This window comes from Phyllostomus discolor, chromosome 15 (assembly GCF_004126475.2).
Source record: "Phyllostomus discolor isolate MPI-MPIP mPhyDis1 chromosome 15, mPhyDis1.pri.v3, whole genome shotgun sequence".
In the NCBI taxonomy this organism is placed as follows: Eukaryota; Metazoa; Chordata; class Mammalia; order Chiroptera; family Phyllostomidae; genus Phyllostomus; species Phyllostomus discolor.
The window spans coordinates 20,208,499-20,230,010 of NC_040917.2; the positions used below are offsets into that span (position 1 = coordinate 20,208,499).

General features: G+C 41.5%; 1 protein-coding gene across 1 annotated transcript in view; it reads left to right on the plus strand.

Annotated features, from left to right (window-relative positions):
- The first annotated feature begins 739 nt into the window (after nucleotides 1–739).
- The window catches only part of USH2A (usherin), a 511,215-nt gene continuing 490,442 nt past the window's right edge, over nucleotides 740–21,512 (plus strand). Inside the window, exons 1-3 of the mRNA XM_028531335.2 lie at nucleotides 740–895; nucleotides 1,721–2,413; nucleotides 6,134–6,299. Coding sequence (XP_028387136.2) covers nucleotides 789–895; nucleotides 1,721–2,413; nucleotides 6,134–6,299 — 966 coding nt within the window. The 5' untranslated portion in view covers nucleotides 740–788. The remainder of the gene's footprint in view (nucleotides 896–1,720; nucleotides 2,414–6,133; nucleotides 6,300–21,512) is intronic.

Below are 21,512 nucleotides of genomic sequence, written 5' to 3' on the forward strand. Positions count from 1 at the left end.
GGAGTTTTCCTCTAGAAGCACCTTGTTCTCTTTGATAAGTTGATAAATCAAAGGGGTGTGGCTTCCAGATCTCTCATAGGAAAGAAACTTAAAGAAACATTTGAGAGAAGTCACTTTGGGTTTGTCTCTGGCTGTCTTACTAGCAAGAAACACTGCACAAGCATCTCTGCCTTTTCTAAATGTTTTTCTAAATCGGATAGTTTCCAGAAAACAAAACCACAATTGGCTGATTTTTTTTCCTCAAACAACTTTTCTATTTTGAAGACAAACATGGAGAGCAGTATTAGTTGCTTTAGAATATTTCCCATGTGAGGAGCGAGGTCCGAGGGGATAGGAGAGAGAATTCGCATGTGATAGAAACTACACAGAACTGACACCAAGCAAGCACTCATAAATATACGCACGCTCTCGTCCAGTCAGGTAGCTAAAGAGTCAGCAGGCCTGTTGCTTCTGGAGCATCATTAAAATCCTGATCATCCAAATGGAACCTGTTTAGGTAGTGTCAGACGCTCCTCATAATCTAAAGCAGCGTGTGTCATTAGGAGAGAGGTACCTGGACTCAAAAATGCAGAAACGGAACCGTCAAAACTTGTATTCGTGGACCAAGCCTCCAGGTGATCAATATATTTGTACCCCACAAGAAAGAGAACACCCTGGAAATTAGGGGTTGTGTTACTAGTCGTGGCCGGACATTCTGATGACATGATTAAATGGCTTGGGGCGCGTGAAAGCGGAGAGAGGAGGGGCCGTGGGGAGTATAGGATAAGGTGTACTGCTACTTTAAAATTATGCCTGCCTGGCCCCTCCAGGTCCCGCCCCCTGCTCCAGGCACCTGCGGAAGGCCTGGGGAGCTCAGTTCCCTGCGGGCCGCAGAGCTGACTGCACCGAGTTTCAGGTAACCAAGTGTGTGCCGTGCAGAATCCCGTCCTCGGGCAGCCAAGTCTTCCCTGCAGCCTGTATGCTGTTCCAGCCTATCTGCTGAAAGTAACCGGGGGTCACCGCAGTGTTGCCAGGCAACGAGGGACCGCGGCCCTGTGAAGAGTCATTTGTCACACTGAGGGGACTGGTTGAAATGCAATAAAGAAATGGTAACTCAGCTTATTTATCAATACAATTACTTACACGGTATTAGGGGTCCATATTTAACCTACAAATACATAGCCATAGGAGGAAACACGGGCATAAACATTTGCTAAATACTAAGGCACAGGACAGACAGATGGTGTTGGGCTCCTAAGCAGCTTTCCTGCGAGCTTAAAGTTGCTGCACCTGCTGGGATAAGGGGGAGAGGCCCAAAGTGCTTTTGCTGGCTTGATTTCGGACATCTGCATGTGGGCTCTGCTCTGTAACAGACGGTGCGTGCGCAAAGAAAACCTATGCAGCATGTTCTTTACCTTGTGGACACACGTGCTGATTCTCCGCGGTAGAGCGGCAATGTGACTTCACTGTGGCCCAACGCGTGAATAAAAATAGATGCCTGTGTATGTGTAGATACAGACCCGGTTGTCCTGTGAACTTGAAAGTGCCTGACCTGCTCCACAAAATGCCGCTATGTGCCAAAAGAATGAGCATTTTACTCCACGACAATGCCCTTCCCAGTGATTTCTTTGAAAAGTGCAGTAATGGTTCCTGTCAAGAGCTCTAAGCCCCCATTCTTCGGAAGAACTTAAGTTTTAATGATGTAGCAGCTTTTACTTGACACCCTGTTTTTGATTCGCAGACACCAGCTGCTACCCATGTCTCCGCTGTTGCCCAGGACGCCTTTGGAACTACCTCAGTGTGAAAACGTGCCTGCAGTCTCCCGAAAATGGAAGACCTGCCGGTTCCTTAGAGCACCTGGCTTCCACGTGGGGCTGGCGAGCAGCGGCAGCGGCCTGATTACTTATTTAGGGACGCTTTCCCGGGAGGAGAATGCTTTTTTTGTAAACATGCATTGCCCGGTTCTCTCCCTGAGCTTCGGTTTCTTGTTTCACATCCTTGAAACGTCGATCTTTTCCTACTTCGCTTCCCTGTCGCGGGCTGACGCGCAGGGCCTTTTCCCGAGGCTGGAGAACGTGGGCGCTTTCAAGACTGTCTCGGTTGTGCCAACCCACGCAACGTGTGGGCTCCCAGACGGAAGCACGTTCTGCCGCATCTCCGAGGCTGCTGACAGTCTGGAGTTCTGTAGCCAGCAGCTTTGCGTCCAGGACTGCCCCCACAGATCTGCACCCCCGGCCTTCACCGCCCTTCTCTCAGCAGGCCTCGGGAGCTGCATCGCCACCGACCAGCAGGACCTGCAGCCCTACTCCCGGAAAAACGCCACAAGCTTTATTTTCGGAAATCACAAGAATTGCTTTTCCGCTCCTCCTTCTCCAAAGCTGGCGGCATCCTTTACTCTAGCTGTGTGGTTGAAACCCGAGCAAGAAGGTGTAATGTAAGTAGTAGGGTGAGTGTAAGCTTTCCTAGGGGCCTGAAAAATCACTTGTAGCGAAGATTAGTATAACTTGACTTCCAGACTAGAAAGGAAGGTTAGCCCTGTGAAATCCACTTGAGTGGAGACCAACTCCTATGCTAGTGTTTCCTACTCAAGTTTGCATTCCAAACATTTTTTTCTAAATGTAATCATTTTTTTATCCTTACCACAATGAAGTGAAACTTCAGTAAAGTCTATATTAAGTTGGTTTCATCGCAGGTAGCCATGCACACACCTGTCTCATGCATTCCCTGGTAGATTGTTGAGTGCAATCTTTCTCTTAGGCGTGAGACGCTGAATCAGGTTCAGTGGGTTTCACAGTTGGGACTAGTAATACAAGTCATTGACATTTTCAAAGTTTTGGTCCAGGTTTACACGAACAATCTGCCGCTACAAGAGTATCAACTTTTCATTAGGCAGATGACTCTCTGAGGGTTAGGACTGTGTTTCTGTCCTCCTCATTTCCCTGAGAAGGGATGTTGGCTTGGGTCATGGGAAGTGCCCCACGATGAATAACCCTCCATCCCTGGAACAGGTAGAACTTTTGGCCTTGACCTTGTGGAGTTGACATCTCTTAGGAAGCTCATAGGGAAACATGCAAGGGTCTCAAATGCCTGTATGTTATGGGTCCTGGCAGAAATGCCTTCAGTGACTTTGGAGTGTGGCTTCCTTAGTATTGGTTTTTCATTCAGTTTATGTAATTACATGTTTGTTATTCTGTAATAGTCTCTTCAGCCAGTATATATTGTGTTTTCCCTGGTGTCGGGAGCCAGTCTGGAATTTGGAATGAGTAGGAGCGTTTGGAAGCATCTTCCCGTATCCTGTGTCTTCCTGCAGGGCTTTTGTCTCTTCCCAGGGTGACGGTTTCTTTGTGTGACAGTGTTGGCCAAATATCTAAAAAACTTGTGAAACAAACCAGAAAAGTCTTATAATTTCCTGAGCAAGTAGGACTTAAATGTCTTGGGTGTTTAGTTGTAATGTGCCAAGTGAGAGTTGGCATATGTTCATTTTCTAAAAAAACGTGGAGTGAAAATCATCTCAAACCATCATTTCAATTTCTCTGTCGCTTCTAAAAGAAAATCCTGTTTTCTTACTCTTTGAAATGTCAGTAAATCCTGCCTACTCAGTTTATATAACTAGTGTACCATCTTAAAAAAGTGTCTCTTGACAAATATGGCTAGGACAAAATATTTTTTTCCCCCAAAGGATATGTTTCTACCAGATTCATCTTCTGTGGCCATCATTTCGTATAAGTGAGACAGAGGAGTATTTATAGAGGCCATAGCACATGGTTTACAGTTTTGAGAGTTCTCTGCTTCAAGGTCATTTCCATTCTCAAATCTGAAACACCTACGGGAATTGGGGGAATTTCGGGGTGTTTGCACTCGATAAGTAAAACAAACAAAACACGGATTATCCAATTATTGTTTATCCAGGAGCAGAATAAATCCAGTTCCTAAATATTTTGCTACCTGCCTTGCTCTCACATTCATTATCTACCAAAGCTAGAATGTTTACAAGCAAACAAAATAGCAAGGAAGATAATCAATAACATATTAAGAAATGCATTTTCACCAAGCTTGGGGAAGTAAGCCTGCATTTGGTAAATGCATTCTTGAGTAACAGTCAAATGCTAACTTGTATTGTAAATTGAAACTCAAGAAAAATGGCTAGAGGCACATTTTTTTCCTAGATTGTTTAAGACCTGGAGTCAGGGAATAAAGAGAAACTCTTTTCATTCCAGTGACTTAGAAATAATCACTTACTGAAGGGTTAAAAACATCATAGTAGGGTTTCTTTAAAGCCTTATTTCTACTTTATATAAAACCTTTATGTCAACTAAACTTATTGGCTCCATATATATATTGACTCTCATTTTTATCACCAAGCATAGACACAAAATATAATAAAATAGTGGCAGGAAAATAGTGACTATTAAGTGTTCTCCAAACTTACTCTTACCTCTAAGCTCTGGGAAGGAGTAAGTGTAATAAAAGGGATGCTTTGTGGAAAGTGTTCTATTTAAGAAAAGTTTGAAAAGACCTTTAGCACTAATTCTTACTTTGCCCCCTCTTTGATGCTTCTTACTCCGATCGGTCACTCACTTGTCCCTTTCCGAGGGTCTCCTATATACCAGGTTCTCCTTCTATTCTCAGGAATCTCATGATCTACTGTGAAGACAGACAGATTGGTGTTCTTAGCAAGGTAGTACAGTGTGTTAAGTAAGCACCAAGGAAAACCCCTTCAGAAGTCTCGAGCAAGGAGGATTACAGGATCAGGAATACCCATGGGGGTTTCTGGGCTGAGCAGGGGCAGCTGCAAGGAGAAAGGGACCCAGACTCTTCCAATACCTCATGGAGTCTCTGCCCTGGGATGTGCCTCCTTTGTGAGTTCCTGTCTGTGAGACACAGGCTAAGGCCGTCTTAAGTAGTGAGTCACTTGACGGGATGCTGTCAGTGTTATTTCTCTCTAAACAGTAGGTCTCTGGGAATAACCCACTTAGAAGGCAACTAGCGAGCATTGCTCACCTGTGTTCTGTTAAAAAGCTGAGTTGAGAGGTTGAAATGTGGTCGAGAGGAATGGGGCTTAAATTCATATCTGTTTCTTCTCAGTGGACACAGAATGGTGGGCAATATGCAATGATATAAGTAACATAACATAAAATTTATATTGAACATAAATTAAAAGGATAAAACATGCATTAACCTATGTAAAGGGGCAGGAGAAGAATATCACTATGATTAGGATAGAAGTGGTTTTAACCACTTCTATTATTATTATTATTAAAGTATTAAATTATTATTTTTTTAAACTTGTTTTTTAACATCAATGATCTTTAATTTTTTTAAGATTTTATTTATTTATTTTTAGAGAGGGAAGGGAGGGAGAAAGAGAGAGAGAGAAACATCAATATGCAGTTGCTGGGAGTTATGGCCTGCAACCCAGGCATGTGCCCTGACTGGGGATCGAACCTGCAACACTTTGGTTCCCAGCCCGCCCTCAATCCACTGAGCTACGCCAGCCAGGGCTTAAATTATTATTAAAGAATAATAATTTGATGACCAGCCTTGGGTCATTCATCCAAGGTCATTAACATTGTCACAGTGCCTCAGTGGGCTGTGTGGTCAGGGTCAGCAGCCAGCCCTCTCGCAGACTCCGGCTTCGACTTTCGGTCAGGGATGGGCAAGGAGGTAAAGACGGTAGTTGTCTGTTCTCCATTCCACTGTGTGAATGAAACAGCGGTTCAGAGCCCTCTCTGAACACTAAATTCTCTTTACATTAAAAAAAAAGAAATAAAGATGTGCACTGGTAATTCAATCCCTAGGATGTGTATTGTGTCACTTCCTATAAAAGAAATAGCGGAGGAACTGATGAGCCAATCAGCTAAATGTTAGTTTTGCAGGATGATTCAGCTCCTTTAGTTTGCACCATGAACGTCTCATAAAGGATATCAAGGTTCTGGGGAATTTATTACAAATAAGAATTCTGTTTTCTATTGAAATAAAAAGAGCTTTTTAATTGGAGTAAAGCTTGCTCTGACTAGAATAGCATTCGGGTGTTCGTGCACGGTGTGGGGTTGGAGTGGAGTTTGGGATCAGTTACATCTCCGTAAATTCAGGGTCCCTCAGCCTGTCTTTCAGTTCCCTGCTGACCTTTTGTCTTTCCTGCTTGCTTCCTAAGGTGTATTATAGAGAAGACGGTGGACGGGCAGATCGTGTTCAAACTCACAGTATCCGAGAAAGAGACCGTGTTTTATTACCGCACAGAACATGGTTTGCAGCCTCCAATAAAAGTAACAGCACTGGGGAGAATTCTCGTGAAGAAATGGATTCATCTGAGTGTGCAGGTGAGTGAAATAAAAAATATTTAACATTTGGTTAAACAGAAGAATCTATCTTCCTTTCTTGTCTTTAAATGGCATTTTCCTACAAGATCGGAAACGGGGTCTTTTAGATGGTAAACGTGTATGCAAATGACACATGAAAATCAACATCTAAAAGGCCTAATGATACACCTCATGATACACCAGGACTGTCCCCCTGAAAACTGCTGTGAAAAATCCCACCAAAGCTTAGGACAAGGCGACCTGGAGCAATAATGTCGTCATGAAATTTCTGTTGCTTTTGCTTAGTATGTTTTATTTTGCTTGGAAATGCGTGAGGGCTGTTTTGGCGTCCGGAAGTAATTTCACCAGCCACAGCCATGCGAAAGCCCCGCCTGGTTTTCACATCTGCCTTTTGCAGGTAGCATCTGCTGATGTGAATAAACTTTGGCTGTTGCATTAAAATGCTGACCTTAGAACTAATGAACTTCACACGTCAGACACTCAAAAGGTGTTATAGCATTGCTTTAGTTGTCAGCCACAGTTTGCATTAACCTTAGGAGCTGCTAAAGGCAGAGATAACTGAGATGTCTGTTAGTTTGCGGTTCCCGGGAATAGACACAGTTTATCCTTTTGTGTCCTCAGGGCACTGAAATGGCCAGTGCAGCCACAGTCACCCTTGCCTCTCACATCAGAGGTACTGTCTGCAGTTCTCAGTCTGTGGTCTCATGGAGGCACCCGAATGGCCGTCTTTGTGAACCCCACTTGCACCGGGGGACATTTGTGTCTGCACTCATGTCATGAAAATAGTCTTTGCTTTCTCACATTTTCATTGCCCCCCGGAACGGATTTCCTTAGAGGCTCCTGAGGGTTGTGGCTTGGGTTTTAGAGTCTCTCTCAGCATAGAAGTTGTTCTTGGCGATTTAAATACACTTGTGTGTATCTTTGTTGTGCCTGGTTGTGACCGAAATTGTGCCATGTATTTGTACAGCGGTGCATGAAAAGCCTTGGGAAGAACTTTCAAATAGAAATGCAGAGGTAGCCATGATCGATTTCTATAGCAAGTTATTGGCAAAGTGATATTCAATCAGCATTTTATGCCTTATCCGCTCAGCTTTTAGTTAGGATGTGAGTTTAGCGAATGCACTTGGTGGGGAACAATTATTCTTTCTCTTTTTTTATTGCTTTATTTTTGTTCAGTTACAGTTGTCTGCATTTTCTCCCTACCCCAGCCAAACTTACTTTCCTTCCCTTGCTTCCACCCTCCCCCTTGGTTTCGTCCATTAGTTCCTGAAAACCCTTCTCCCCTCTGTCCCCTCCCCCTCCCCTCTGGCTATTGTTAGATTGTTGTCAATTTCAGTGTCTCTGGTTCTATTTTGTTTGCTTTTTTCTTTTGTTGATTATGTTCCAGTTAAAGGTGAGATCATATGCTATTTGTCTCTCCCCACCTGGCTTATTTCACTCAGCATAATGCTCTCCAGTTCCATCCACGCTGTTGCAAAGGGTGGGAGCTCCTTCTTTCTCTCCGCTGAGTAGTATTCCACTGTGTAAATGTACCACAGTTTTTTGATGGGCTCAAAAAACTATGGGCTCTCCAGTGCCCATCCACTCATTTACTGATGGGCACTTAGGTTGGGGAGCAATATTTCTATGTCACCAATGTTGAAAGAACCTACAAAGGGGCGGTCATGTCTGGGATCAGGCCGTGACTACAGAAGAGACGGGTTCAGAACTTACCTCTCATTTGTTCTGTCATTAGTGGAGGGGGGTCTCATTTGTCCTCTGCCTTGAAATTGCCCATTCTACCCACAGACCAGTGTAGCAAGATTGGGTTCTAAGGTTAAAAATGTAGAAATAGAAATGCCAAAGAAAGGGAATCTGCAGAAGATGTCAGATCAACGTGATTTCATATTTTTGGATCAACCACGATGAAAGCAGTCCCTTGGAGTTGCCTTTATGTGGCTTTCTCTGGGAGCCTACGTCGTGTTTTGGTGGCAGTGCATTAAAAGCTGCACAGAGAAAGTCGACAACCCCGATGTGAAGAGGTAACCAGGACGGCATCACTCTCCTGGGAGAGAAATGCTCTTAGAGTGCCCGTTGGAATCAGCTCTCCCTTTTCAGCCCTGTCAAAGATGAGCCCTTCCCCAGTTCAGGCAAAACTTCTTCATAAATCTTTAAGCCTTTCCCTTCTTTTGAGAAAAAGTTCAAGTCCTAATGATGGAATGAGACTGCCGTATTTCATAACTGTTTGACTATCAAGAGAAAACTTGTCCCTTCCAATTTGCACTTATTTTACTTATTTACTTTTACAGAGTTCCCCACCCCTCTGCATTCTGCATCTCATGTTAAAGCTACAGAACTAAACACCAAAAAAACATTAGGAAGGCCATGCATATTGTCATTTATTCATTTGACATTTATTGGTAGATTTGGAGGTATCCACATTATGAAAATCTGGCTTCATTGAAATAAAAGTCAGAGAGAGATTATTTTCTCCAAAGTGGAGATCAGCACAGGTTTCCTTTAGTGGACACCAGCCTAAATACTTGTTAAGATATTATGAAATGCATAGTAATCCATTTGCTAGGTGTGTAATAAGGAATGTGCTCACTCCTGAAAAGTTGTTACAGAAAGCAGGAGGAAGGACACGAGATTACGAATGGGGGAATCTGATTCAGGTCCTGACACTGTGGAGTCCTAACAGAGGCCCTCAATTCAATTTCTGCACTTATGTAATAAGGGGAGGGGCCTGGAGGAACAAAACTAGGCTTCCTGGAATTCTTTACAACAAACAAGTGGGCTGCGGAGTGGTGCACAGTTCTCCCAAGTGTGAAAAGCTTCTGGCAGGGTCGTCTGGGTCGTAAGTGACAGAGTTAGCCCCTGGACTGACAACAAGCTTATCTTTTTTCTGCTTCCCCATGCCGTCTGGTGTTTGCACAGAAATATTTTCAGGGTACCTTCTATGGCTGAGGTACGGGCAGAGGGAGCTTGCCGAGTGGGTTTTACTCTGTAACTGCAAAGTATATATTTTATATAAAATGCAACTGACTATTGCATTGTTATGTACCATATCCAAATTCTGTTTGACTTGGGGACTAGGAGCTTTCATTATTGCTAGGTATAGGCTAGAACATAACTGATGGTCTACTTCAGTCAAATGTTGATTTGCAAGTCTGAAATTAATGTGTATGCATATTTTTACTCTTCCTCCGGTATGGCTACAAATCAATTAATTTATATGGCGTGAGCATGTGTAAAAAAATAAACAGTATGGCCTTGCTCATGGAATTGCCTCAGAAACCAGCTTTACATTTAACTTTTACAAGACATAGTGACATAAAATTAATGGACAGATGTGACCTTATACCTTATCTCAGACAGTTCACTCGGTATCAGCTTTCCATTAGTAAAATCAGAATTCCAGATTTGGGAAAAGAATGATTTTGAAATCATTACAATCCCTGGGCAAGAAAAGGTGCCAGGAAGAGCCAGGCATATTGAATATTGGAGGTCTAATTTCCTAAACAAAAAATGCCCGATGGTATAGTCAGGGATCTAACAGCTTTTATTCAAGAACTAGCATTTTGAAGCTTCAACCTGTTGGAATATGATTAGTATTAAATTAATATTCATTCAGGGAATTGAATCTGACATGATTGCCAATTTAAATTTCACAGTGGGGTTTAATATATTGGCTATTTCAAATTATATCAAGCTGAAATTCATTATGTCGCATTTTTTGTCCTAAAACTGGAAAAAATCAATTCAGTCTTTTTATTATCAAGCAGGGAACACTGATAGTATTAGCAGATTTTTTTGAAGCTTCATTTTTATATAGAATCAGCACCAGCTATAGTTATTAAAGAGATCTCTTTTGATTTCCTTTTAAAAATGGTTTGGGATATGTAAGAGATTTTGCTTGAGGAGTCTCTTATATATTGGTAGAAACAACAGCTTAGAAATGTATTGCATTTAATGGCATATTATTTAAAAGTAAAACCTCAGAGTTTCCTATGAAAATACTGTTTTCCCTTAAGTAGTTCCACACATTTTACAGGACAAATAGCATCAAAGAATCACTAGTATAGTAACCCTATAGTAATTATGCTGAAATTATAGTAAAACAGTTACTATAATTTGAAGTTAATGAAATCCTGAGACTGCGGGAACAAGAAATAGTTTAGCAAGGAGGTTGTTCTCATTTTCTATGCTATTTTGAAGGCTCCTTGATACACTGACAAGAGCCCCAGAGGATTCCAGCTACAATAACATAGAAAAGAGCATTTCTAATTTGATACAATGAAGGGAAAAAAAATCCATGGGTAAATAAAGTTTTAGGAATCGATAGATGAAGAATAGGAGTTTCATAGTCAGAGTGTGTTTATGAAATATGTTCTTTTGATTTATGTATTCAATCGGAAAAAGAAAAATTATTGATAGTTCTGAAGAAAAAAAATGCAATTCACCCAACCTTTGTTAGAACAGATGAATTGAGTGTCTCCGCTAATCCCTGGAGTGTATGCCCACGTGCACACTTTGCAAAGGTGTTTCCACGTCTCTGTTGACGGAGGGACCACAACCCGCCCACGCAGCTGTCCATGAGCACGATGCGCTGGGTTCGCTTCAGAGCGGCACCTCAACCTCTACGCCATGAAAATCCCAATCCATACCATTTCTCGTATCATCTTCATTACTTTTAACTCTACGTGTTACACATTGTTCTTGCGAAGCCTTCTGTTTGTACCCAGCTGATGTGGGGAAGAAAGAAAGAAATGGGGGAACAGAGGCAGAAAGGCATTTGAATTTAGGGGAGAACAGACAGGACCCAAAGGCCTGAAGAAGAGATTCAACGCACGCCACTGGGGTGGAGTGGAGCAACACTTTCAAATGATGGGTGCGTAGTGCGTAATTTTAAGTTATTTGTCTTCTGGGATGCAAATCCCTTATGTTATTCTAACTAGTTGGCTCACATGTGTTACAAGTGGCCATGTTGAGGCTGCCAGCACTTAAGCCCATTTATGGAAAGGAGTTGGATTCGATGTTTGGGTTAAATATAAGGTAGATAAAAGAAAAAAAAACAATTAAAGGAGGGAGTAGCAAAGGAGATGAATTCTGAGGGAATTCACACCGGTGCAAACGGTGAACATTATCATTTATCCCATAAAATACCTGTGAGTCTCAGGCAGGGCACCTCCAAGTGCGTGGGAAGAGGCTTGTATGAGTATTGAAGAGGGGCGACACCCCAGAAAGTTTGCAAATGGGAGCAATAGCTAGGATTGGTCCAGTAGAGATAGCACTTGTTCTTTTTTCATTTTTAATTAAACATTTTTTAGGTACATTTAGATTCAGAGACACTTGTGAGAAATAATACTGAGGCACCCCATGTATCTTTTACCCGTTTGTAGCATCTTGAAAAACTGTAGTCTGATGTCACAACCAGCATGTCCCCACTGGCACCGTCCACATTTTGCGTGTGCAGCCCCACAGAGTTGTATCACAGGTGTAGATCCGTGTAGCCGTCGCGGTGAAGGTACGGCACAGGTCCATCCCTGAAACACACCCCAGGTGGCCCTGCTGTAACCGCGCCCCTTGGTCCTTCCTCCTCAGCTGCCCCCAAGTCTCTGGCTTCCGACAACCGTGCATCTGCTCTTCGCTTCTAAAATTCTGTTTTCAAAGGGCTCTGTATGTGGAATCACATGATATGTAACTGTTGAGTTTTTCCTTTCCAATCAATATAATTTCATGGACTTTCATCTAAATTGCTGAGTCTATCAGTAGTTCGTTTGTTCTTTTTTTTTTTTTTTATTGCTAAGTGGTAGTCCCTGGTATGGAGGTACCAGCATGCATTTCACTGTTGACCCTTTGAGGGACAGACATCTGGGCTGTTTCCAGTTTGGGGGTGATACAAATAAGGCTGATATAAACATTTGTACACAGGGCTTGTTAACCTAAGATTTTATTCTCTGGGACAAATGCCCAAGAATGCAGTGGTAGGTCTGTATGAAGCTCCATGTTCAGTGCTTGCCTGCGTCTATGGAATGTGTCCTTGGGACTGTGGGAGGGATCGCATGCAGTCTGTCAGTGTCAACCTGTGGAGAACCGATAGCTCTAACTGTTGAATCTTCCCATACAGGAACATGGTAAATGTTTCCATTTGTTTAGGGTTCCTTTGATGTCTTTTATGGGCATTTTGTCATTTTCACCATCAAGATCCTGTGCATGTTTTGCTAAGTTTACTAAGTGTTTTATTTTCTTTAGAGGGATAGAAATTGGTCTTGTGTTTTAGATTTTGATTTCCATGTTTGTTGTTAGTATATAGAAATGTTAGTATTATATTTGGGTTAAATCCTGCATTTTGAAACCTTGCTAAACGTATTTATTAGTTCTGCAAGTTCTTTTGTAAATTGTTGGGATTTTCTGTTGACTTTCTCTGCAGTCTCTGGGATTTTTCTTTTCCTTATTGCACTAGCTAGAGTGTCCAGTACTATACAGAAGGAGAGAGCTAAGACCAGAGATTCTCTAAATGTTCCTAATCTTAGGGAGAAAGCTTTCAGTCCCACCGTTAAATACTATGCTAGCTGTAGGTTTTTCATAAGTGCACTTTCTCAAGTTGAGATGATTGCTCTCTCTTTCTAATTTACTGAGAGTTTTTATGATGATGAGAGTTGGATTTTGTCAAAGGTCTTTTCTGCATCAATTGACACAAATATATCCTTTTTCGTTAGCCTGTTAATGAGCTTGATTACACTTATTTTTCAAATATTGGACCGACCCTACATACCTGCAATAAATCCCACTTGGCCATTATGGATAATTCCTTCTATGTGTTGCTGGATTTGCTTTGCCAATATTCTCTGAGAGTTTTTACATCTAATCGGCATGTGACATATTGATCTGTAATTATTCTTTCTAGTACTGTCTTTTGGTATTAGTTTAATGCTATCCTCATAAAGTGAGTTGGAGAGTGGTACACTTAAACAGTGGTACACTTAAAACAGAATAGTGGTCCTCCTATTCTGTTTTCTTGAATAGATTATGTAACTTTGGTGTTAATTCTTTTAAATGTTTGGTAGAGGTCTCTAGGTTTCCAGGGAAGTTTTCTGGCCCTGGGGATATCATTTTTGGATATTTTAAATTAAATTAGATTTCTTTAATTAATATAGGGAGATTCAGATTATCTTTTCTTTTTGGATGACTTCAGGCAGTCTGTGGTTCCCAGGGAATTGGTTTAGTTCTTCTACATTGTTGAATTTGTGACTGTAACATTCATATCATTCTTCATTATCATTTTATTGGTCACGGGATCTAAAATAATATCCTGTTTCATTCCTGATATTAGTAACCTATCGTCTCTCTTTTTATAGTTGTTAGTCTTACTAGAGGTTTTTCCATCTTAATGCTGTTTTAGAGGAACAAAATATTTCTTCTCTTGATTTTTTCTTTGGTTTTCCTATTTTAAATTTTTATCAATTTCTGTTCTTATGTTTTATCTTGTTTCTCATGCTTGCTGGGCTTATTTTGTCCCCCTTTGTTCTAATTCTTGAGACTGGAACTTAGGTGAATGCCTCAGAACCTTTCCTTTCTTCTAATGGAAGCTTGGGGTTTACTTCTGTGTTGTAATTTCTTGTGTAATTCAACTTAGTGTATAGTTCAGTGCTGTAAATTTCGTCACACTCTTTTGGCGATCTCCCACATATTTTAACAGTTTATATTATCCTTTCATTCAGGTCTATGCATTTTTATTTCCTTTGAGAATTTGTCATTGACTCATGGATTAATAAGCGTATCATTTACTTTGCAAGCAGTTGAACACTTTTCAGCTTATATTTCTGTTATTGGCTTCCACTTTGAATGTGGTCAGAGAATACATTCTGTATGACTTTGAACTTTTTTTTAATGTATGGAAGTTTTAAAATTAGCATTAACATCCCAAGACGTAACCTATTTTGGTGAATTCTGCTGTTATTGACAAGGCTGCTTCGGAAGAGGGGTCCGAGTGCCACCCCCTCTGTTGAGCAGGGGATGAAAATCAAGTTGGACTCAGTGCTACCAAAGTCCACCCTCAGAGCTCAGTGGGAGAGTTGCTGTCTTCCACCCAGTGGTGGATGGAAGACACGCCCCCTGCCTGGTGTGTCAGCGGCACCCTGGATGGAAACGGAGCGCTGCTTGCTTTTGCTAGGAGGAGTGTCCCTGTCGTCACTCTGAGTGGGGACTCAGAGTTATTGCAGGTTACTCCGCTGGGTGGAAGAGGCCGGTGAGTCATTAGCCCCCTGGTGGGCTTGGCTAGGACCATGTTGTGTGTGTGTGTGTGAGTGTGTGCATGTGTTCTCTACTAGTGTTTGGCTAACATTGGGCTGATATTGCCAGAAAGGTCTTCTGTTTTATGTCATTCTTTCCTTAGTCCTTTATGTAGGAGAAGTTGACTTTTCATGAAACTTATCTGTGCAGTTCCAGGATAGGTGCTTCTGGAATGCTCTGTCTAGGACGCGTGGGTAGTAATAAGAAATCCTAAGGGATTTATGACATGTTGTTCCTTATATCCTGAGGTCCCAACTTTTTTCTTTTTGCCTCCTTCATCCCACCTCGAAGCATCGTCCTGTGTTGTTTGCTGTGTTATGTCTACTGATGCTTAATAGTAGAGAGAGGACATGGGGGAAATAGGGCAGCTCCATCTTTGTCTGAACCAGAAGTCACAGTGTTTTCAGTAGGACCCTGTCTACCATTTCCTCGTGGTTGGTATTATAACCTCTTCACTACATCTAAAGCAGGTTGGCTAAAATGGTAGGCAGCAAGGAAGAATCCTTTATGAAATGAATTGGATATAAGGAAAAGAAGGAGAAGATGCACTGGCTAAATATCATAAAGTCAATTCTGACAAAACTAGACATGGTCTTATTTACACATAAAAATCTGGCATAAGCTGCGCCTGTGTTCGGGCATACTAGCTAGTTGTGAAGTGCTTATGAGACACCTATGCAGGATTGCGGACTGTCTTAACAATTTCCGGCAACCGTTTTGTCAACATCGAGGTTAAAGGGAGCGTGGAGTGGTTTCTGACCCACATAGCACACTGGAGAGCTGCAGAGCAGCTACGCAGGCCACCGGGTGTGTCCTTTGTTGTCTGTGGTCACACTGCTCCCGCTGTTGGCGTGTGAGAGGCGTGTCTTTCACGTGGGCAAGCAGGAGATTAATTCTCAATTACAAATGCAGGCCCGATGCAAGGGCAACATTTAACTTGGCATCAACATGTCAATATTGCCACTAATTTATGGGACCACGAGCACTTCAGGGGAAAGAGAAATTGCTAATGTTTCAAATTAAGCCGAAGAATGGAGCTAGGGGAGATAATGCAATTTGCACTCTTTTCCATGTTGGTTCAATTCATTTTGGCAGGCATGTCTTTTTGAAGCAACTTGAGATGTTGAAAAAGATCCTCTCGAACCCTCAAGACTTGTCTCTTTCCGCGTTACAATTACCATCACCTTGCTTTACATCTGACTTGTGAATGCGGGGGGGAAAGAGAGTCGTTACGATGCAAAAGCAGTTGTCACTGTTTGCAGAGCTCATCACGCGGAGTTTCCTGTGTTACTATATGTAGCTGAGGTTCATTTGTACCATGTGTAACTGGTTCATGTAGTGATTAAAATAATAAGCGATGCTTGATCATGTTTAAAATAAATACCAGGGATAAATTCTTCTATTAATTAGTGAGAGCTTATCCAAATTAGCATCTATAATTAGGAGCTGTTGTTAATTTTTGTTGCAACCTATTAAATACATGGTGCTAAATCACTTATACTAGTGTCACTGAGCGTTAGTTATAGGTGACTTCATTTCTGAGTGTATAGGAGGAACTCCCATAAGTGTATTACTCACACTAGTAAATACACATTTTAGATACTGTTTCAAACAGCATCTTAGAAAATACACGTGGCATTTTAGACTTACCATAAATAAAAGTGTATGAGGCTTGGCGATCAGTCCACACGATAAAAACCAGAACGCGTCCCTTTCCGGGCGGTCTTTGAGTCTAGGATTCCTTGCTCTCTGGCTTGTTTCTGTATGGCTTTCGGTCTCCTTAAGTCACATGACATTTCTTTCTAGTGAACACATCCTATAGATTTCTTAAATTGGTGCCACCTTACGGCTTTGTAGAACAGTGATGGAGAAAGGTCTGTTGCTACTTTTTGATACTCAAAAAAATCTCATCGACTAGTGTATCTGTGACATCGTTGAAACAGAATAAGTGAAATGCCTTGAAATCACACCCAGTTTTGATTTTCTCTGTGCCCACATTTTTATTAGCACATGCCATATTATTGAATAGGCACATGGCTTGGGGACGTGATTTCCCAGTCTCTGTGTTGCTGACGTTGTGGGCAGGATGATTCTTCGTGTAGAGGCTGGCCTGCGGATTGTAGGTTGTCCAGCAGCATCTGTGGCCTCTCCCCACACCCCCATCTCGCTCCATCCTGGTGCCAATCAGAATTTACCTTGAGGGGCAGAGTTGCCCTTCATTGAGAAAAACTGCGTTGGAGTTTCAGCCTTTGCTGTAGTGTGTCTTTATAATTTGCTCAGTATTTTTTTTTCATTTTCTTTTCTCTCTCTTTTTTGGAGACACGTAAGTTTTCTTGCTCTACCTGTATAGAAGAGGCTTGAAAGTTAACCATGTTTAATTGACAGCAGTTTATCAAAGCATAAAGCAAGAAAAGTAGGGGGCATAAATGAAATCCTAAAATGGCTTATGCAATTTCTAAGGATGGCTAATGAGTATTCTGAATTGGCTACATATATTTTGGCTTAAAATGATAGGAGTTAAAGTTGATTGTTAACAAATCCTATTCAAAGAAAGCACATAGAATTGTTAGCATCAGAAATATTACACTTAAGAGAGGAGTCTCAGTGATATGAAAGTAATAGGATTTCAGTAAATAGTTTACTTAAAAGGGGGAATGATCTTGCAGAAGTCTCAGAAGGGTTTTGTGGGTGGCATAATGTTTGGATGTGAGATCACATGTTTTGAGTGTTCAAATGCTTTACTCTGGGGTTTGTACAAGGTAAAGCAGGTTAGAACCAATGTTTCAGAACCCTTAGAAAATAAGGAAAAGGAAAGAGAAACCCAAGCAGGCCCTTCCAATATTTTGCTGTAGTATGAATGCAATTTCCACCAGTCTCTTCAGTGCACATTTTACGTGGTTCTCAGCTTAGCACACCCTTACAGCACATATACTTTTGTCTACCATCCTCCTCTTTTAAAGTTCATGTTGCACTGCCAATCATTTCCACATAGCCCCATAGGTCAAGGTCAGTATTGAGGGAAGTGATGAAGATCCATGAGAGAAAGTGAAGAAGGTTGCTAAAGAAGGAACTAGCATGAGAATTCAGGAAACTGCTACATTCTGGATTGGTTTTCTTTCTTTTTTTAAAAAATATAAAGTAGAAAGTTCTGTACTTGTACTTATGTCCTGTAAAGACTTGTCCTTAAATGTGCAATTTCTGCTAGACTGCAGTTCTTAGAGGGATGGGACAGTACTTACATGACATTGAAAAAATGAAGTTATCATTGCCCCCACCTATGTCTGTTGATTTTCTACTGGGTCAAGGGTTGTCCAAAGGTCATTTTATGATGACCCTATGCAGAAGGCACACATGAGACCTGGAGAGATGGGGGGTGTTTAACAGAGGGGAACAGGATGTCACAAGCAGTTGGGAAGTCTACACAACTTTTTTTCTGGCTGGAAGATAATCACGGACAGCAATGGGTCGGGACTTTGTTCCATGTGGGACTGAGACCCGGAACAGAAGCGCACGGGCACCGGTGGAGTCTGCCTGAGAGGTCGCAGTGCCCAAGGGGAAACAACTCCAAGCAAGCCACTTCACCCCGCTCACCTTACTCCTGTTGTCGGTGTCACGCAGTGCCTATGCAAACCCAATACACATCAAAAATATCTGCAAGGCATTGTCTAACGCCGACCCTCTGGATTTCTCCGTGCGTGCCCGGTTATCATTTATTAAGATGTGTTGGCGGCACGTCTCCAATGGGAGGGAAGATAAAAGGCAGCTATGCTGCGTGAGGAAGCGGGGTTAAGCACAATGCCACGGAAACTCATCCTAATCCAGGAGGGCCTCACCTGTCAATCAAACCCATATTCATTTCTTTTTTAAACATTAGGAATGGTTTGTTAGCTGAGCAGGCTGGCAGATGTTCGGAGGCATGAGATGAGATCTCGGGGCACCCATGACCAGCTGATGACTGACTGACCAATTTCCGAAGAGACTCTGAAGGCTCATAAAGTTCAGTTCCATGTGTATTTTGATGATAGTTGCATCTCTATTTAAAGCTTTCTGTCACTGGAAGCACTCTGGGTGTTGTCAGGCTGTCTATTGGACTGGATGAGCTGCAACCTCTTGCAATTGAATGTCAATAAGACCAAAGCAATTTTGGTTGATTCATAGCACCAGCTTAAGCATATTCACTTGCTCAGATTACATTTGACAGATAGTTACCTTCAGCTGAACTCTGTGGTTAGAAGCTTGGGCGTACTCTTGACAGTGAGCTCAGAGTTGATGCCTAATGTTTATTTCATATTCTGTTTTTACCTCCCCTACTACTGCATGTGTAAAGCTATATTTAAATGTATTTACAGCGGATGTTCTCCTCAGTCCACTTGTTACCTCTGGACAGAATGCTGTAATGATTCAATTGCATTGTTCTCTTAAAAAATAACTTGCATTCATCCAGCTTTAATTGTACTAAACCCAATTAGCAGTGATTAATTTTAGAGCGTCACCTTGACGAGCAGCTGCAATGTGATAACATGAAATCGCCCCAGTGGTGGGAGAATTCTTCCATCTCTCAAAACTTTGTCTTCAGAATTGGGTGTGTAATTGGGAATACCAAGAAAAGATACCCACAGCTGTTTGCCATATCAGTGCTTGTTTATCTGCTGTTGGCATTTCAGTTCTTCTGTTCTCTTCAAAGTGTAGGTATAGAAGTATCCATTTCAAGAATATTTAGCCCTTTAACATGAATATAATTTAAAGGACGTATTCTGAAATGTTTCACTGAATTATACAATGCATACACCCCAACACACTATTAAAAAAAACTGTCACTAATTCTGAATATTTAGACTGGAAAAATAATTCAGACTTGGGTTTTTATGTTCAGGAAGAGGTGCAGTTATAGTGTGAATTCATTCACATTATGGGACTAAATTCTCAACCTTTCATTTATGTTAAATTCATTGAGATTCTTGTTGGGAAATTTAAAGGACACATGCATCTTCTCATGTGAGCCTCTCTCCTTCTCCTGTCCTGCACCAATAACACTGCAGAGCTCGGGGAGCCTTTATTTAACGAGGCGAGTGGAAGTTGTGTTTGCATCAGACTCATGCTAGCTTGGACACGGTGAGTTCAAAACAAACATGTTTTTTCTCATGCGTTTCCATCTTTTCTAGAATCTGCAGTTTTAAGACATCAGACAATTAAAATTCTGTAGTTATGCATTTCCCAAAGGGGAAACACTCATGCTAAAGTTGAGAAAAATATATTTTTAAAGGGTTTTCTCCATATTTACTGGTATAGTTTCCCTTACTCTTTTTTTAAAACTGACAGTCAATTGCTTTTTATTTTTCTCTTTTACTGACAGCTGGTAAATGTACTGACAGTTGAGAAGCAAGATGTAAATGTAAGTCACTATTATTTTGTCCACCTGATACTTGAGTGTTAGGTAGAAGTGCTTGGCTATATTTTAAAATAAAACCTAAATGATTTCCATTGGTTCTGATGGGAAGATACAGAGAAAAACTGTTCTCTGCAAATTAAAATGTGTTGGAGGCAAGATTGTAGTGCATTTAGAAATATTATCCTTTTCTCATTAGGGATGTGACTAGTTTTCGCATTGAAGACAATAGGCCAATTATTTAAGGTTGCATTTACTTTCCGTTCCATCAGCTATAAATCTTTTTAGTGCAAAATTAATGGAGAGTTTATAAGTGGGGCAAAGGAAGCAGGTTAAGAAGTCACTCTCTGATTAAGAATTTTCTCCTTAAATGTGAGATTCAAGATTAGAACAGTGTTATAATAATTAGAAAAGTCCTGTTTAGTAAATGCGCCCCTTGGAGAAATACAATCTAAGTGGCTGGGTGTGAAGAATTATTATCTGTTAGTGCACAAGAATGCTGGGCCAACCTGGATGAATTCTGTTATCATAGAAGGACTAATCCCTCCCTTCCTTTAATGCGAGATTCGCCATTTCTCTGTTGTAAACAGCAGCTGAGTTACAAAACACCAGGAGACCAAGAAATGGTAGTGTCCGTTTATCTATGACTTAAATGGTATTCACAAAATTTTATTTCATCTTTCCTTTTCACCTCAATATTATCCGTACGTATGTGGGCATGGGTAGAGGGGGAAGCCTTAGAATTTATAGAGTTTTATATTAAAGCATGCAAGTATAAACCAGCCAGTTGCATCCAAGAAACTTTCCCTCATTTAGCTTATAATAGATGCTCACGAAACGGGCCCATAGTTCCTCTTAACCCTTCTATTCTACTCTGCTCTGTGTCTCCTTTCCCATTCTTACCCTCATCCTGCAGTCACAGCTAGCTTTGTGAAAAATGTGTCCTAGAACATTAAACCTGATTGGCCTTTAAATATCAGGGTTTCAATACCCCTTTCACTGAAGAGCACCTGTTAGGAAGCAAGGAAGGCCCGGCATAACAAGTTACAAAAGTCAGGCCTTTCCTCCCAGAAAAAGCAGCAGGAGGCTCCTGGGCAGGACCCTGGGCAGCTGAGGAGTTGCTATGGGACTGCCATGTGTTGCATTGATGAATGGCAGCCCCCACCGGTCCTCCCCTGTTGTTCTTTGATTCCAGTCTCTGTTAACAGGACGTTTGCATTTGGGTCTGAGAACCGGCCTGTGCAAATGCCTCCTGCCAGGTCCAGAAAGCTGCTCGCCCGTTAAAAGTGGTAGGTTTTCTTGTTCACTGCGTTCACTGTAAAAATTCATCTTCCGTGTCTTAAATCATTGGGGATGCCTTTGTGTGGTTGCAAGTTCCATTTTAAGTTAAAATATGGAAATACAAAGAGGGACATTTTTTCTTTAATTACAAAACTACAAAGACAACCAAGTTAGTTGGTTACTGACAGCAAGAACCACAAAGCAGCAGAACCGGGAAGACCCAAATTTAGTGGATTTCCAATGAAAGAGAAAAGCCTTAAGGAGGAAATCCT